Raw genomic sequence first — 19644 nt, forward strand, 5'->3', positions numbered from 1 at the left:
TTTATTTGTTTGACAGAGAGAAAGTGAGAGATCACAAGCAGGCAGGCAGAGAGAGGGGAAAGCAGGCTCCCAGCTGAGCAGAAAACCCGATGCAGGGCTGGATCCCAGGAACCTGAGATCATGACCTGAGCCGAAGGCAGAGGCTTAACCCACTGAGCCACCTAGATGCCCCAAAATAGTTTTTCTTATGTAATAAATTTCTAAATAATGATGTTCCTTAAATCCCTGCAGTTTTTGACAATACAGTTGACCCTTGAACAACATGGGTTTGAACTGCAAGATCCAATTATATATGGACTTCAGAAAAAAAACACAATACATTTTAAAAAAGATTTTATTTAGGAGTAGAGAGAGTGTGCATGCACAAGCAGGGGGAGGGGTTGCGGGAGGGAGAGATAATATCCCAAGCAGACTCCCTACTTAGCTGGGAGCATAACTTGGGGCTTGATCCCACAACCCTGAGATCATAACCTGAGCAGGAACCAAGAGTCGAAGAAACACTCAACTGACTAAGCCACCCAGGCACCGCTATTTCCTATTACTATTTTGTTGATAACATTTTCTTCTCTCTAGCTTACTTTATTGTAAAAATACAGCATGTAATACATATAACAAAAAAAATTGTGTTCATCGACTATGTTATTAGTAAGGGTCTGGTCAACAGTAAGCTATTAGCAGTTAAGTTTGGGGGATTTTGTGCAGGGGGTCCTCCCAACTCCTCTGTGGTTCAGGGTCAACTGCACTGACACACATGTTCTTTTGTTATTTTTGTTAAAGACACTCAGAAGAGAGTTGAGTTTTAATGAACTATTTTAGTTCATCCTGTTTGGATTTCATTAGTGACAAAATCAGCTCTCATAAATCCCTCAGTGTCCAGTAGCTAACTATCTTAGAATGTGATTGCCAACTGAAACTACACTAGTTGGAGAATTTGGCCATGATCCAACCAAATAGTCTGATAAGGAAGTTCTGATTTATCTATTACAAAAGAGATGTCTGAGTGCTACAAACATATCAGACAGTTAGCTTTTTCTACCAACTGGTAGTGTTCAATTTATCTTAAAATTAGTCATTTCGCCCTGCAACATCGGAAAGACAACCAGTCTTGTCCATTACCAGAAAGAAAATCTCGCTAGCAGAGGATCATGAACACACTTGGAAAACTTTTTATATCAAATCAGTGTTTATTGGATACAGAACTAACCCCAGATGGATGCTGAGATTATCTTCCTTCAGGTTCCCCTGGATTTTTCCCTTCTGACCCCGGTCTTGGATAACCTCCTCTACCACCAAGCAGGCTGCCTGATTAGGGGAGGTTGGCTCTAGAGTAGATAGGATTGTCTTAAAATCTTCAGGGTAGAAGACCTCACAAAGCTTTATCTTACTAATGCTGACCAATAATTACAGCTTAAATTATGACTTTTACTAACAAAGTCCCTGAATTTCATTTCTTGTCAACCTGTGCAAAAAATGCAAGGAAAGAAGGAAGAAGGATACAAAAAAAAATTTAAAAATGAATTGCTTTGAAAGATGGGGACTTGAGAGGATCAAGGTCTCCTGCTCTATAGCTACAAATATATAGGGCAACATTAGCTAGTGTACACACAGTAGTAATTCAACTAGCTTGGATTTTGGATTGTCAAAATAAAAAGGAGTCAAATATTAATTTAAGCAGTAGTTCCCAGAGCCTCTTAGAAATACAGAGAGACTTAGGACGTTTACATTTTTCAGGGATCCAGGATATTAAAAAAAAAAAAAAAATAGAAGAAGAAGAAAGAAAAAAGAAAGCAAAAAATACCAAAACATGGTTACAAAAATTGTGGGATGTTTTAAAATATTTTATATTTAACAAATTAATATTTAATATACAAACACAACAAAATATATATGCTACCAGAAGTACAGGATTTATATTACATATTAACTGGGCACTGCACATGAAGAGGTCTAATACTGAACCCAAGTTTAAAATGGTGTCACTAAAAACATTTTTTGATTCTTTGCTAAATCATATACAGTATATCCCTGTATATGACCTCATTTGGTGATAATATCAAATGTTTTCCTCACATTCCTGGCAGCTCCCAGTAAACATCCTTTCCTTAACCCAACCACCAAGGAACCCGACTGTCTAGGTTTCCTACCTAAAGCCAGAGCTTCTGTCTTCTAAGGCAGTGGGTTTTTAAGATGGCGGCGGCGAACCATTTGAGAGTCTGATGAAAGCTCTGGTTCTAAACCCCAAATCCTCCCCCCTTCCCCAGCCAACAAAAGTATACACATAAAACAAAATTATGTACAACTGGGGGCTATAGACTAGGGATCCCCTAAATGCCATCCAAATATAGGCTATAGGCTCCAGGTTAACAAGCTGGACGTTTCTCTCCCCAGATTTTAAGACGGTGCTCGGGGGTTGAAGGGTGTCAGAGGCTCAGAAACAACTTGCTGATTTGGTGGTGGCGGAAGGAAGGGTGGGAAGAGTACAAGCACCGACACAAGACTGTGAACAAGTGAGACACCACTTAGGAGAGATGCCCCCAAACTGGCACATCGGTACCCACAGCTAAGCCCCCACCAGCTCCCGCCTCCACGTTGCCTGGCAACAGAGCTGCGCAAGCGCACGTGCGTGCGTAGGAAGCCCTTGTTCTCCCCTCCCCCTGCCCTCGGGCGGTGGAAACCGCTAGGCTTGCGGCCCCGCTCGCCTCCACCTGGAAGGAGACTTCGGTGCGAGTCAGGAGTTCGTCGCCGGGGGCCGGACGACATCGGCCGTCGAGGGGCGAAAGGGAACACCATGCAGGTGGGCACCCAGGGGAGTCACCGGCTGGGCCTCCAGTGAACACCAGGGCGAGGGGCGGCCCACAACGGGTGGGTTCTAACGTTTGTTCTGGTACGAGCTAAAGTTTGCGTGCGTCTCAGTCGAGGTTTCAGGGAAGCCCGGACTGACTCCAGGAGAACACCATTTTTCAACACTCAAGATAGGTTTGTCAGTGGGGGGAAGCATTCGGAGTTGTTGGGGGTTGTTGTGTTTCACGCCCGAGTCCTTGGAGCTCGACTGCGGGACTATTTCTGACTTGAGAACCAGACCAGCAACTTTAGCCTCAAGGTGTTGCAGTGCAAGTCCTCTGCTCCCCTGCCTTATAACAACATCTTAACGGAAACCCAGCAGCTGCATGGTCTTGAGGGAGACCAACTGTCCTTGGAGTTTCTCAGTTTCTCCTACCTGATTGCGAAAACTCTGGTAGGCTCCCATGTGTTCCTCAGAAGGAGGCTCCTCTGTGTAAATCTTCCTTATTAGTCGGAAGCCTGTGTCTTCGTTTCTTCTTTTACCAGGGTAAAAATTCCACTTTCTGACCTTCAGAAACAGCTTCTTCCCACCTGCTCCGCAGTTAAAAACCACTGTGATTTTTCTTGTTTTACATATTTATTTTCTATTTGCATATACTGCATAATTTACTAGGATATTTTGAACATAAGTGATTATTTTTTTTAAGATTTTATTTATTTATTTAACACAGAGAGATCACTAGTAGATAGAGAGGCGGGCACAGAGAGAGAGGGAAGTAGGCTCCCTGCTGAGCAGAGAGCCTGATGTGGGACTTGATCCCAGGACCCCGAGATCATGACCTGAGCTGAAGGCAGCGGCTTAACCCACTGAGCCACCCAGGCGCCCCAGTGACTTTTTTTTTTAAAGGTTTTATTTATTTACTTGACACAGAGAGAGAGATCACAAGTAGTCAGAGAGGCAGGCAGAGAGAGAGGAGGAAGCAGTCTCCCTGCTGAGCAGAGAGCCTGATGTGGGGCTCGATCCCAGGACCCTGAGACCATGACCTGAGCCCAAGCCACCCAGGTGCCCCAGTTAATATAATTTTTAATGGATTGTCCTTTTGTGGTAATAATAGATTCCTAGCAAGTACATTTTGTCCAGTCTGTAAAAAGTTGCAAATTTGTCTGTATTTATACCTGCCCTTCAAGAAATAGGCCACATATGATTGAGAGTGAAGTTAATGGCCTGTTAGCCTTTGTTCATTTATTCATTGATTTATTCAGCAGTCAGTAATTCAGTGTTTGTTTAATTTTGGACTTGTTCTAAAAGAGTTTACTGTGAGGGAATAAGAGGGAGACAGATGTAACTATTTGTGGTATGATAAAAGCCATAATAGTTTTAACAAACTAGATTGTGGTACCTATTTCTAGCGGATAAAATTTCATAGATAATTTCTAAAAGTGAAGGGAAGAATAGACTAGGGAGCCTTTACTGTTAAATTCCATTGCACTGAACTCCTGGATCAGTTAAGGAAGAGCAGAGAAGGTATAAATAAAACCCTAAGAAAGTGGTACCGGGGCGCCTGGGTGGCTCAGTGGGTTAAAGCCTCTGCCTTTCGCTCAGGTCATGATCCCAGGGTCCTGGGATCGAGCCCCACATCGGGCTCTCTGCTCAGCGGGGAGCCTGCTTCCTCCTCTCTCTCTCTGCCTGCCTCTCTCCCTGCTTGTGATCTCTATCTGTCAAATAAATAAAATCTTAAAAAAAAAAAAGTGGTATCATGTGTATCAAGAAAGATCATTTTAACAAGAAAGGAATGACAAAGTGTTTTGTTCTGCTTAAGAAATCAAATACAGTGAATGTCCATTGAAATGAACAACATGGCACTCGTAGGTGACATTAGGTAGAGCAGTTTGTTTTTTTTTTAAGATTTTTATTTATTTATTTGACAGCAAGAGAGAGAGAGATCACAGGCAGGCAGAGAGGCAGGCAGAGAGAGAGGGAAGCAGGCTCCCTGCCGAGCAGAGAGCCCGATGCGGGACTCGATCCCAGGACCCTGAGACCATGACCCCAGCCTAAGGCAGCGGCCCAACCCACTGAGCCACCCAGGCGCCCCGGTAGAGCAGTTTTGAAAGAAGCAGGAGCATACTTGGGAGAGGATTGAAGAGTTAATGGGATATGGGAGTGGTTACAGCTTATGTAGACAATTGTTTCAAGAAGTTTAACTATGAAGGAGAAAAGAGAAGATAGTAGAGGATGTCAAGTGCAGAAGGAGTTTTTTAAAAAGGTAGTGCTGGACTTTCTGATGATAATGAGCTACTCTTCTGTGCATACAAGTAAAAAATGCTGGCTATCATGTAAAACATATTTCCTTTAAAGCATCAAAGAGATGATATGATAGTAAGAAACTAGGAGACAAAAATTGAAGGGAAATTGGAAAACCATGTAAATGGATTTCCACAGTTCCAAAGCCACTTTTACCATGAAGGCATTAGCAGTCTGTGTTTTGATCCTGGATGTAATCACAGGGTGAGAAGGAGCCAAAGGAGTATGGACCACCAAAGGATGGAAGACTAACTAATAGGAATAGGAACAAGAGATAAACTCATGTATAGGAGAACTCAGAGAAGGTTGTCTTGATGCTTGGGGAGAAAGGGGAGAAAAAGGGGAGAAAAAGAAAAGAAATAATACCTGTCTCCAAGAAGTTGTGGCCCACGGCAGCTCTCACATAGATTACAGCCTAAGGCGTATTGTCTGGGTGGTCTAGCAAGCCTCAAATTATGAATTTGGTATATATTAGTTATATACTTACTGCCTATAATTCCTGGAAGAAATAAAAAATCCTCTGTGTAGGAGATGTCTTTATCTTAGGCCTCAGAGAATTCCCTCGGGTAAGTTCTCAAGGACTTCAAACAGAAATCAGTCAAAAGTAACTAAGCACATAAAGGAAACAGGGCACCATTAACATGAACGAACAGAAAAATTTTGCTAGAATGATCAGAAGCAGGTTATAAAACAATTATGTTTCTTAGTTTAAAAAAGTAAAAGGCTAGACTGAAATTATCTGCAGGGAGTAGTGAGCTTAAAAATTTGATTAAGGGGCGCCTGGGTGGCTCAGTGGGTTAAAGCCTCTGCCTTCAGCTCAGGTCGTGATCCCAGGGTCCTGGGATCGAGCCCTACATCGGGCTCTCTGCTCCGCGGGGAGCCTGCTTCCTCCTCTCTCTCTGCCTGCCTCTCTGCCTACTTGTGATTTCTTTCTGTTAAATAAATAAAATATTTTTAAAAAAATTTGATTAAGATAAACCTATACACTAACAATGAATAATCCAAAAGAAAATTAAGAAAGCAATCCCCTATATATTTGCATCAGAAAGAATAAGATATTTAGGAAAAGGGACACCTGGTTGACTCAGTCTGTCTTTGGCTCAGGTTATGATCCTGAGGTTTCAGGATAGAGCCCTGCATCAGGCTCCCCTCCCCAGTGAGGAGCCTGCTTCTCCCTTTCGCTCTGCCTACTGCTCCCTCTACTTGTGCTCTCTTTCTCTATGTCAAATAAATAAAAATCTTTTTTTTAAAAAAGATTTTATTTATTTATTTGGCAGACAGATCACAAGTAGGCAGAGAGGCAGGCAGAGAGAGAGGAGGAAGCAGGCTGTCCATGGAGCAGAGAGCCCGATGTGGGGCTTCATCCCAGGACCCTGGGATCATGACCTGAGCTGAAGGCAGAGGCTTTAACCCACTGAGCCACCCAGGTACCCAATAAATAAAATCTTAAAAAAAAAAAAAAAAAAACAGTAAGAAACCACTGCACACCTTTTAGAATGGCCAAAATCTGGAGCACTGACAACATCAAATGCTGGCCAAGATGTGGAGGAACAAGGACTCTCATTTATGGCTGGTGGGAATGCGAAGAGATATAGCCCTTGGAAGACAGTTTCTTATAATATTATACATACTCTTACCATTCAGTCCAGCAATCACATTCCTTGGTATTTACCCAAAAGAGTTGAAAAGTTACATCCACACAAAAACCTGCACTTGGGTGTTAATAGCAGCTTTATTCATCATTGTCAAAACTTGGAAGCAACCAAGATGTCCTTTAGTAGGTGAATGGATAAAACAAATGTGGTATATTCAGAAAATAGAACATTATTTAGTGCTTAAAAAGAAATGAGTTATCAAACCATGAAAAGACATAGAGGAACCTTAAATGCATATTACTAAGTGAAAGAAACCCTGGGTGGCTCAGTGGGTTGGGCCGCTGCCTTCGGCTCGGGTCATGATCTCGGGGTCCTGCGATCGAGCCCCGCGTCGGGCTCTCTGCTCGGCGGGGAGCCTGCTTCCCTCTCTCTCTCTGCCTGCCTCTCTGCCTCCTTGTGATCTCTCTCTGTCAAAAAATAAATAAAATCTTTAAAAAAAAAAAAAAAAAAAAAAAAAAAAAAAAAAAGAAACCTATCTGAGAAGACCATAAACTCTCTGATCCCAACTATATAGCACTTCGGAAAACTATGGAGACATTCAAAAGATAACTGGTTGAAAAGGGGGGAAGGACAATAGCCAAACTATGGAAAGAACCTAGATGTCCATCAACAGATGAATGGATAAGAAGAGGTGGTATATATATACAATGGAATACTATGCAGCCATCAAAAAACAAAGTCCTGGCATTTGCAACAATGTGGATGGAACTAGAGGGTATTATGCTAACCAAAAGCAGTCAGTCAGAGAAAGACAGTTGTAGGATCTCTCTGATATGAGGAATCTGAGAAGGAGGACAGGGGGGTGTGGAGGGTAGGGAGGGAAAAATTGAAACAAGATGGGACCAGGAAGGGAGACAAACCATAAGAGACTCTAAATCTCAGGAAATAAACTGAGGGTTGCTGGGAGGTGGGGGGGGGGGGCAGGGATAGGGTGGCTTGGTTATGGATATTGGGGAGGGTATGTGCTATGGTGAAGGCTGTGAATTGTGTAATACTGATGATTCATAGACCTGTACCCCTGAAGCAAATAATACATTATATGTTAATTAAAAAAACTCCAACAATAAAAAAGACAACCCAACTTAAAAATGAATAGGCAGAGCACAGAAGGATTTTTAGTGTAGGGAAAATAGACTGTATGATACCATAATGATGAATATGTGTCATCATGCATTTTCCCAAACTCATAGAATGTACACCCAGAGGGAAACACAATGTATACTGTAGACTTTGGGTGAGTATGATGTGCCGATGTAGGTTCACCACTTGTGAAAAATGTGTCATTCCGTGGAGGCTGTTGGTAGTGGTAGCAGCTGTGCATATGTGGGGCAGAAGAATATGGGAAATCACTGTATCTTCCATTGAGTTTTGCCATGAACACAAAACTGTTTAAAAAAATAAAGTCTTAATAAAATAAAAAAAATTGTTGCTGTTTTATTTTGGCTTCTTAAAAAATGTTCAATCAACATATTACTTATTTATTAAAGATTTTATTTGTTTGAGAGAATGAGAGCTAGAGAGAGAGCACAAGCAGGGGGAGCAACAGACATAGAGGAGCAAGCAGGCTTCCTGCTGAGCGGGTACCCTGACTTGGGGCTTCATCTCAGGACCCTGGGATCACAGCCCTAGCCAAAGGGCAGATGCCTAACTGACTGAACCAGCCAGGTGCGCCGTATTGTAGCTTTAAATGAAGAACTTGCTTTAAACAAAGTTACCACTCTGGTGGAGGATATTGTAAATGGGCAAGGCTATGCATATGTGGGTACAAGGGTATATGGGAAATCTCTGTACCTTCCTCTCAATTTTGTTGTAAACCTAAAACTGCTCTTAAACCATTGTCTTCATTCAAAAACAAAAAAGATTTTTTAAAATGGGCAAAGCTTCTGCACAGCAAAGGAAACAGTCAACAAAACAAAGAGGCAACCCACGGAATGGGAGAAGATATTCGCAAATGACAACACAGACAAAGAGCTGTTATCCAGGATCTATAAAGAACTCCTCAAACTCAACACACACAAGACAGATAATCATGTCATAAATGGGCAGAAGAGATGAACAGACACTTCTCCAATGAAGACATACAAATGGCTAACAGGCACATGAAAAAATGTTCATCACCATTAGCCATCAGGGAGATTCAAATCAAAACCGCATTGAGATACCACCTTATACCAGTTAGACTGGCCAAAATTAACAAGACAGTAAATAACGTGTTGGAGAAGATGTGGAGAAAGGGGAAACCTCTTCCACTGTTGGTGGGAATGCAAGTTGGTGCAGCCACTTTGGAAAACAGTGTGGAGATTCCTTAAGAAATTAAAAAATAGAGCTTCCCTATGACCCTGCAATTGCACTACTGAGTATTTACCCTGAAGATACAGATGTAGTGAAAAGAAGGGCCATCTGTACCCCAGTGTTCATAGCAGCAATGGCCACAGTTGCCAAACTGGAAAGAACCAAGATGCCCTTCAGTGGACGAATGGATAAGGAAGATGTGGTCCATATACACTATGGAGTATTATGCCTCCATCAGAAAGGATGAATACCCAACTTTTGTATCAACATGGATGGGACAGGAAGAGATTATGCTGAGTGAAATAAGTCAAGCAGAGAGAGTTTTCATATGGTTTCGCTTATTTGTGGAGCATAAGGAATAACACGGAGGACATGGGGAGCTGGAGAGGAGAAGGGAGTTGGGGGAAATTAGAGGAGGAGATGAACCAAGAGAGACTGTGGACTCTGAACAACAATCTGAGGGTTTTAGAGGGGCGGGGGGTGGGAGGTTGGGTGATCCTGGTGGTGAGTATTATGGAGGGCAAGTATTGCATGGAACAGTGGGGGTGGTGCATAAACAATGAATTCTGGAACACTGAAAAGAAATTTAAAAAATAAAAATTTAAAAAAATAAAAATAAAAATGGGCAAAGAATTTAAATATGTATCTCTTCAAAGAAGAGATACAAATGGCTGATAAGCACATAAAAAGCTGCTCAATATCATTAATTGTTAGAGAACTCTTAAGTCAGAATCACAGGGGCACCTAGCTAGCTTAGTCAGTAGAACCTGTGACTTGATCTCGGGGTTGTGACTTCAAGCCCACATTGGGTGGGCTTGAACTTTTTTATGGTTAAAAAAAAAGAAGAAGAAGAAATTTAAAAATAAAAATAAATAGGGGCACCTGGGTGGCATAGTAAGTTAAGCATCCGACCGAATCTTCGTTTTGGTTAAGTCATGATCTCAGAGTCATGAGATTAAACCCCATATCAAGCTCCATGCTCAGTGCAGAGTCTGCCTGGGTTTCTCTCTCTCTTTCCGCCTCCTGCTTGTGCACATGTTCTCTACAAAATAAATAAATCTTTTAAAAACATAAAAATAAAAATCCCAATGAGAGACCACACTTACAGGATAACAGTTATCAAAATGGAAAATGACAAGTGTTGATGAGGATGTGGAGAAATTTAAATCTTGTGGGTTTGCTGGAGGGAATGTAACATAGTGCAACTGCTGTGGAAAACATTAGGGTAGTTTCCCAAAAAGTTACATGTAGAATTATCATTTAATCCAGCAGTTTCACTCCTAGGTATATAGTTAAAAGATTTGAAAGCGCCTGAAACATACTTGTACATCGATATTGGAAACAACCCAAATGTCCATCAGTGAATGAATGGATAAACAAACTGTGGGGTGTACTTAAAATAGAATATTATTCAGACTTACAAGGGAAGGAGATTCTGATACATGATTCCACATGGGTGATCTTTGAAAACATGCCAAAGGAAATACAACAGTCACAAGAGGACAAGTACTGTATGATTCCATGCATATGAGGTAAACTAGGACAGTCACATTCATAGAGACAAAGTAAAATCGTGGTTACCAAGGGTAGGGTACAGCTCGGGAATGGGGAGCTATTGTTTAATAGGTACAGAATTTCATTTTGGGATGATGCAACATTCTGGAGATGAATAATGGTGATCATTGTACCACAGGGTGAAGATACTTAATGCCATTAAAGTGTACCTTTCAAAAATGGTTAAGGTAGTAAATTTCATATTATTTACATTTGCCATAGTAAAAATTTTTGGTAAAGAGCTAAATGAAAAGTGTTGAAATGAAAATGTGCAATAAAAGGAATAAAAACTACCAGTGGATAGGTTTATCAGGTCAGTATGGAAATATGGAAAGATACAAAAATTAATAAATAAGGAAAAGTCTGGCATTTCAAGTTGGATTTCAGTTGTAGAGGTGAAATTTCCAGCACTTTTAAAAGATACCATTCTACAATTTCTAAAAGCCCAGTGAATCCACACAGGATAAATGAAAGAAGTCCATGAAGGGAAGGAAAAATTCTTTATCCTCAAAATCTTCCAGCTGGACTAAATTAAATTTACATAAGATATAGTAACAAGAGAGAAAATCAAAGTTTTATTATGTGCACATGGAGACCCAATGATGATACAGAGATTATTTTTAAAAGATTTATTTATTTATTTGACAGAGAGATCACAAGTAGACAGGCAGGCAGAGAGAGAGGGGGAAGCAGGCTCCCTTCTGAGCAGAGAGCCCGATGTGGGGATCGATCCCAAGACCTGAGCTGAAGGCAGAGGCTTTAACCCACTGAGCCACCCCGATGCCCCAATGATACTGAGATTTAAAGAAATGATGGAGGCAGATAGTTTTTATACTTCTAGATAGAGACAGTAAATCTGTGAGGAATTGACAAATCAAAGAAAACTTTGGGAACTTCAGTTAGTAAGGAATTCTAAACAGAATTTGGGCTATGGTAGTAAATTAGTAAAAAGGAACAAGGGTTATTAATACAGGCTTCTGGGCTCTAAATTTCCCATCTTTGGTGATAAGGATGTCTCTTTACCTCCTGTTGCAGGGAGGGTACTTTTCACATGGAAGATTTATTTCCTGCCTTCAGGGGGACAGAAGAGTCTTGAGTGTCCTTGCATAACTCTGTCTAAGTAACTTTAATTTAAAATAACCAGTGTGCCAAAGTGGTCCATCTTGAGGCAGCCTGCCTTTGGGACTTACATACACAACTAAATACATCATGCAACCCTGCAGAGAACTACAAAGAAAATGTCAAATGCAGGCAAACAAGGAAAAGACAGATTATCTTTTCAAAAGTACAAGAGATCAACAACTGATTTTTTAACAGTGGATCTAAAAATGTGTAGGAAGAAAAAAAAACTATACTCAGAAAAATTATTTTTCAGGCTTCCAGATTTGTTGGACTCTATTCTATTTTATTGTTTCTTATTGAAGTGTAATAAATCTGCAGTGTTATATTAGCTTCTGGTGTGCAATATGATTCAACAGTTCTGTACGTTTTTTCAGTGTTCATCAAGATAAGTGTACTCTTAATCCCCTTCAACTATTTCACCCATCCCCTCACCTCTCACCCCTCTGGCAACCACCGGTTTGTTCTCTGTATTTAAGAGTCTGGGTTGTTTTTTGTTTTTGTCTCTTTTTTATTTGTTCATTTGTTTTGTTTCTTAAATTCCACACATAAATGAAATAATATGGTATTTGTCCCTCTGACTGACTTATTTCACTTAGCAGTATAGCCTCTAGGTCTATCCATGTTGTTGCAAATGGCAAGATCTCCTCATATTTTATGGCTGAGCAAAGAAAAATTATTTTTATAAAGAGAGCAAAATAAAAACATGCTGAAGGTATTTGAGAGAATAATGCCCTAGCAAGTCTTGACTAAGGGGAATTCTCAAGGTTGAGAGTGAGAGTATTTCCACACTGGATGGTCTGAAATTGAACAAGGAATGGAAGAAAAAGGTGGTAAATAATGTGAGTAAATCTAAGGAAATGATGGCTACCTATAATAGCAATATTAATGATGATAATGTATTGTTAAGAAAAAAAGTATGGAAATAGAATGAGTTACAGACGGGTAACTTACAGCCCCTCTCCTAGAATTCATGTTGAAATATCCCCAGGGTGATGGCATTTGGAGGTGGAGTCTTTGGAAGGTAATCAGGTCATGAGGGTGGGAATTACTCATGAATGGGATTACTGCCCACAAAAAGAAGAAGCCAGAGAGCTAGCTTGCTGTCTTTCAGCCATGAAATGCTGCAAGGAGAAGGCAGCCATCTGCCCCTCAGAAGAGGGCTTTCACCAGGACCCAACCGTGCTAGCATCCTGATCTCTGATTTACAGCCTTTAGAACTGTGAAAAATAAATTTCTGTTGTTTACCAGCCACAGTCAATAGTAATTTGTTACAGCAGCTTGAACTAAGACAGTAACATGTAAGTTGGAAAAGGGGTACATGGAGTTGATGTATTATAAATATAAAACAGAAAGGACCAACAGAGAAGCACAAAATAAAATGGTAGATCTAAACCTAGTATACCTGTATTTACCTAGAATGTGAATGGACTCTATGCTCTAGTTAGAGACTTTTAGATTGGATTAAAAACAAACAAAAACCCCTAACTATATGCTATTTATATGTCTAAAACATGTAGATACAGTTGAACATAAATGGATGGATAAGCCACAAAAGGGAAAAGGAAGTTCTGCTTTTGAGTTATCAGTAACTGTGAGCTTTGAGGAACACTCACTATCCACGAAAAAATCCACAACAAATAGAGTCTGCAGAACAACTTGTATGTAAACGAAGAGTTGTTGGAGGGGAGGTGGGTGGGAAGATGGGAAAACTGGGTGATGATGGGCATTAAGGGCGCGTGATGTGATGAGCACTGGGTGTTATATGCAGCTGATGATTAACTGAACTCTACATCTGAAATTAATGATGTATGGTATGTTGGCTAATTGAATTTAAAAAAAAAAACCCACAAAACTTGTATGTAGTCTTGCTGCTCTCATAGAGGTCTCTAGGAGCTGCTCCACTCCAAACAGGGTTGAGGGTTGAGCCCTGAGTGGGAGGTAAGACTATGTTGTGGGTGGGAATATCCAGCATCCAGGATAAGGGGTCACCAGGGTCAGATCAGCAGAGGCAGGATTCAGGACTGGAACAGCAAAGAGCTGAGAAGTGGAGAGAAACTGAAGATGTGTAGGCAGCAAGGAAGGGTTCCCTGAGGCCTGAAGACCAAAGCAACACATTGACCTCTGGAACAATCGAGGTTACAGGAGAAGCTTTCTCCATTATCAAAAGTCCTCTTGGGAGGTATAAGAGGGTCAGTGAGTGAGAAACAGTACTCCTGGTTAACAATGAAGCAAAACCTTTTTGAAGAAAATTTGCAGTATAGCCAGAAAACACCCATATTTTAAAAGAAATATCTCAAAATAATCACACAAGACTACTACAAACGCTGAACAAAGACAAGAAATAACAGATTTAGATTCCTAAGGATTGTATTGCCCAATACAAAATTTCTGTCATGAAGTGTTCAAAGAAATAGAAAGTGAGATTACAACAAAGATGAGTTTATATAGGAAACTATTAAGAATGAACTGGGCGCCTGGGTGGCTCAGTGGGTTGGGCCGCTGCCTTCGGCTCAGGTCATGATCTCGGGGTCCGGGATCAAGTCCCGCCCACATCGGGCTCTCTGCTCAGCAGGGAGCCTGCTTCCCTCTCTCTCTCTCTCTGCCTACCTATCTACTTGTGATCTCTCTCTGTCAAATAAATAAATAAAATCTTTAAAAAAAAAAAAAAAGAATGAACAGCCCAAGTATCCTTCAACAGATGAATGGATAAAGATGTGATACATGTGTGTGCATGCGCACACGCACACACGTGTGCACACACACACGCGTTTGTGCACACACAGGAATATTATTTAGCCATAAAAAAGAATGAAATCTTGCCATTTGAACAACACGAATGGCTCTGAAGAGTATAATGCTAAGTGAAATAAGTCTAAGAAAGACAAATATGTTATTTCACTGATATGTGGAAGTTAGAAACAAAAAAGACAAATCAAAAACCAGACTTTAACTCTAGAGAAGAAACTGGTAGTTACTGACGGGGAGGTGAATGGGGAGATGGATGAAATCGGTGATGGGAAAAGAGTAGACTTATCATGGGGCACCGGGTGGCTCTGTCAGGTAAGCGACTGCCTTTGGCTCAGGTCATGGATTGAGCCCCACGTCTGACTCTCTGCTCAGTGGGGAGCCTGCTTCTCCCTCTGCCTCTCCCCTTGACGTTTGTTCTCTCACCCCCTGTCAAATAAATAAAATCTTTAAAAAAAAGTATACTCATCATGATGAGCAGTGTGAGTAATACATAGAATTGCTGAATCACTGTATTGTATACCTGGAATTAGTGTAGCACTGTATAGTAACTATAATGGAATTAAAATCTTGAATGAATGAACAGAAAAATGAAATACTTTGATTAAAATACAAAAAAAAAAGAATGAATAGATAAAGGAATGGAAAGGAGCTTGTAGAAATAGAAACTATATTCGTTGTAGTAAAAAGCTGAATGCATCTCTAATTTCTTTGCTGAATACTAAAGTTTCTAAGTTTTGCTATTAATGAATACTGCTGTGGTAAATAGGGGAACAGGAATTTTTTTTTTACATCTCTGATTATTTTTTAATAAAGATTTCTAGAAGTTTTTTTAAAAAAAAGAAACTAAGACAAAAGCCCCTGCATGAATAAGCATATTAGTTATCTATTATGGTGTGATGAAATAGCCCCAAATCTAGCAGCTTAATAGAACAAATATTTATTATCTGAAAGTTTCTGCAGGTCAGAAGTTTGTGAGTGGCTTAGCCAGGTGGCTATGGCTCGAAATACCTAATAAGCATTTATCATTAACACATCAGTTGGGGTTGTGGAATCTGCTTCCAACTTGGCTCACTCACATGACTGTTGGCAGGAGGCCTCAGTTTCCCACCATTTGAACTTTTCAATAGGGCTGTTTTATGGAATGAATTGTGTCTCCCCAAAATTCATATGTTGAGACCCTAACCCCAAATGTGACTATATTTGGAAATAGCATGTTTAAGAAGGTAGTTAAGGTTAAATGGAGTCAGAAAGGTAGGTTTCTAATCCAATCCAAAAGGACTGGTGTCCTAAGATGAATAATGGACATGAGAGCATTCTCTCCCCGCCAACTCCCCAGTCTTTCTCTGTGCACAGAGGAAAGTTCATGTGTTAATACAGCAAGAAGGTAGCCACCTGCAAGCCAGGTGTCTCACTAGAAACTAACCCTGCCTGGTACCTTGATCTGGGACCTGCAGTCTCCAGAACTATGAGAAAATAAAATTCTATTTAAGCCACCCAGTCTTATATTCTGCTGTGGCAGCACAAGCAGACTAACACGGGCTGCTTGAGCATCTTTACAGCATGGCAGCTGGTTTTCCCCAGAGCAAGGGATGAAAGAGATTGAGAGAAAAAAGTGGCAGCAATGCCTTTTCTGACTTAGTCTCAGAAATCACAGGGTATCACTTCCATCATGTTTTCAGTTTATTAGAATTGAGACACTGGGTTCAGCCTACTCAATGGGAGTGAGATGAAGCTTCACCTCTCCAAAAAGGAGTATGAATTTATAGATTTTTAAAAAATTTATTTGACAGATCACAAGTAGGCAGAGAAGCAGGCAGAGAGAGAGGAGGAAGCAGTCTCCCCGCGGAGCAGAGAGCCCAATTCTGCGGCTCAATCCCAGGACCCTGGGATTATGACCTGAGCCGAAGGCAAAGGCTTCAACCCACTGAGCCACCCAGGTGCCCTGAATTTGTGGATTATTTTAAAACCTTCATAATAGGTTAAAAAAGATTAGATATTATTGAGTACCTGAGGCCATTCTACGATCATGTCACAGGGAGATAGAAAATGATTGAGTTGTTGGAGGGTAAAGTACTGGGCTACTAGAGTGGTGGGAGAATTGCGGGGAAGTCTCAGAAAGGAAAGTAATGTAGAAAGGATTCTTAAATTCTATGTATAAAATCCATCCAACTCTTGGTCAGCTAAACTCCATATGTACATAGGATACTCTGAGGAGCCTATAAAAAGTCACGACTGGAAGGTGAAAGAACCGAACAGATCTGAGGTTCCAGCTGCTGACCATTTCAGCTGAAATAGTTTTGTGTTTGAGCCCAGCCAAGTTAATTGCCTGAAAGTATAAAAATCGACACATTTACGAGGAACAACACAACAGAATCATGAATCTCTGTCATCCTCAATGTCTAGTATACAAAATCATTAGACAAGCAGAAAGAAGAGAAGATGAAAATATGATCTATATTAAAAAGTGAAGCAATCAATAGAAACATCCTAAGGTTATCCAGATATTGAGGTTAACAAAGAATTTAAAACAGCTATCATAAATATCTTTAAGGAATTAAAGGAAAATGAATTAACAGATGGAGAAGCTTAGCAGAGAAATAGAGTAATAAAATACTCAAGTGGAAGTTTTAGAACTGAGAGGATTAACAAGTGAAATAAAAAATTCATTGAACAGGCTTCACAGCAAACCAGAATCAGCAGAAGAGTAGGTGACCTTGAAGATGCATCAGTAGAACGTGACCATTTGAAGAATAGAGAAAAAATATTCAAGAAAAGTGAATAGAGATTTAATGAACGGACGAGACATTATTAAATGGGTTAACATACATGGATCTGGAATCCTAGGAAGTGAAGAAAGAGGGTTAAAAAAATGGAAAGAAATAATGGAAAAAATTGTTTAAATTTTAAGAGAATACAAACTTAAAGAGGATTACTATTAGAAATAAAGAGGAAGATTTCATAATGATAGAAGGAGAAATTCATCTAGAAGATATGCAAATATAGCTGTGTATTTGCCTAATAATTAGGCTTCTAAAATATAAAGCAAATCCACAGTCATAATTTGAGATTTTAACACCTCTCCTCTTAGTAATTGATAGAACAACTAAGTATAAAAATTGCTAACAAAATAGAAAATTTGAACAAATCTGTCAACCGTCTTTTGATTTTTAGAGAACTATACCCATCAGCGGCAGAACACTCACTTTTTTCAAGCATTCACAAAGACACATCATATACTGGGTTATAAAACAAGTCAATACATTTCAAAAAAATCAAAATCTTAAAGTATGTTCTCTAGCCAAAGAGAATTAAATTATAGATTATTAATAAGATATCTAGGAAAGTTCAAATCATTTGAAAATTAAGCAATATCCTTCCAAATAATTAAATGTCAGTAAAAAATTACAAAAGAGAAATATTTTTAATTGAATGTTAAAGTTACAGCATACCAAAATTTGTAAGATGCAGCTAAAGAATTTGTAAAAGGGAAATACATAGCTTTAAATGTTTTTATTAGAAAAGAAATGTTCATAGTGATCTAAGCTTCTACCTTAAAGTAGGAAAAAAAAAAAAAGATGAGCAACATAGAGAGGACCCTCAGATAAAATGTTTGTATCACCTGTCAAGAGTTCCCCTTTTACATTGTTAGTGTTGGTTTTTTTGTGCCTTCTCACTTTTTCTTTCTTGATCACTCTTGGTTAAATGTTTATCAATTTCTTTAATCTTCTCCAAGAATCAGTATTTCTCATTGTTAATACTATTATATATTCACTTTTCATTGCATCATTTTCTACTTTCAGTCTTTTTATCTTCATTTGGATTTTTTTTCTTGCCATTTATCTTGATTTTCTGAAAATTTCCAACTTCCTTAATTGGATTCTTAATATTTATTTATTTATTTTAAAGATTTTATTTATTTATTTGACAGAGATCATAAGTAGGCAGAGAGGCAGGCAGAGAGAGACGGAGAAGCAGGCTCCCTGCTGAGCAGAGAGCCTGATGTGGGACTCGATCCCAGGACCCTGGGATCATGACCTGAGCCAAAGGCAGAGGCTTTAACCCACTGAGCCACCCAGGCGCCCCATGGATTCTTTTTTTTTTTTTTTTTTAAGATTTTTATTTATTCATTTGACAGAGAGAGAGATCACAAGTAGGCAGAGAGGCAGGCAGAGAGAGAGGGGGAAGCAGGCTCCCTGCAGAGCAGAGAGCCTGATGCGGGGCTCGATCCCAGGACCCTGAGATCATGACCTGAGCCGAAGGCAGCGGCTCAATCCACTGAGCCACCCAGGCGCCCCCGCCCCATGGATTCTTAATATTTAAACCTTTTTTATTTATATAAATATCAAATTATGGGTATGAATTTTTATGAACTGCTTTAGTTGCATATGTAGTTGCATTATTATTATCATTCAATTCCTAGTGCTTTTTAATTCCCGTTGTGATTTTTTTCTCTGACCTATGAGTTATTTAGAAAGTGTTTTCTTAAATTCAAAATATATGATGATCTCCTAGTTACCATTTTCTTAATGATTTCTGTCTCTGGTCACTGTGCTCAAATCTGTGTGCCTTTATTCAATTTCTCAGCATCTTGGTCTCTTGCAAAACTGGTAGTGGATCCAAGGGGAATAGTCCCAAACATAGAATTCCTCTCTGGGTCTCCTTCTCATCTAAGATCTTCTCCTGATAATTCTCTTCACTGCCTTGTTGATTCTCCAGTGCTTTCGCATTTTACTAGATGTTCTCAGCAAAAGATTTGATTCAAATTATATAGTCTATCATTACCAAGTGCAGAACGTCTACTGATGCTGATTGTTTATTGTTGTGAGACATATAGAAAGAAAAGAGATTGGAAGATCTCATGGATAGAGAGACCAGTAAAAGACAAATAGTGGCTAGAAAAACAAAACTTTAGCCAAAGAATAGAATGAGGAGGAGATATAAGGTGATGCTTATATTCGTAATTGTTGCATGACAAAGTGCCACAGACTTGGGTAGCTGGGCTCAGCCAAAGCTGGGAGTCTCATTTGAAGGTACAGCAGAGGAAGGATCCACTTCTAAGTTTGCATACATGATATTTGGCAGAATTTATTTCTTTGGGGGCTATTTGACTAAGGACCTCTATTTCTAGCATTGTGGGTTATGCATAGTCACATAGTTCTCTCCATAGAGCACCTCACAGTATGGCAACTT

At 39.8% G+C, this 19644-nt stretch overlaps 1 protein-coding gene across 1 annotated transcript in view; it reads left to right on the top strand.

Moving 5' to 3' along the window:
- The first annotated feature begins 14703 nt into the window (after nucleotides 1-14703).
- PDCL2 (phosducin like 2) overlaps nucleotides 14704-19644 on the top strand; it is a 28874-nt gene continuing 23933 nt past the window's right edge. Inside the window, exon 1 of the mRNA XM_045997379.1 lies at nucleotides 14704-14766. Coding sequence (XP_045853335.1) covers nucleotides 14704-14766 — 63 coding nt within the window. The remainder of the gene's footprint in view (nucleotides 14767-19644) is intronic.

Source organism: Meles meles, chromosome 2 (genome assembly GCF_922984935.1).
Source record: "Meles meles chromosome 2, mMelMel3.1 paternal haplotype, whole genome shotgun sequence".
NCBI lineage: Eukaryota > Metazoa > Chordata > Mammalia > Carnivora > Mustelidae > Meles > Meles meles.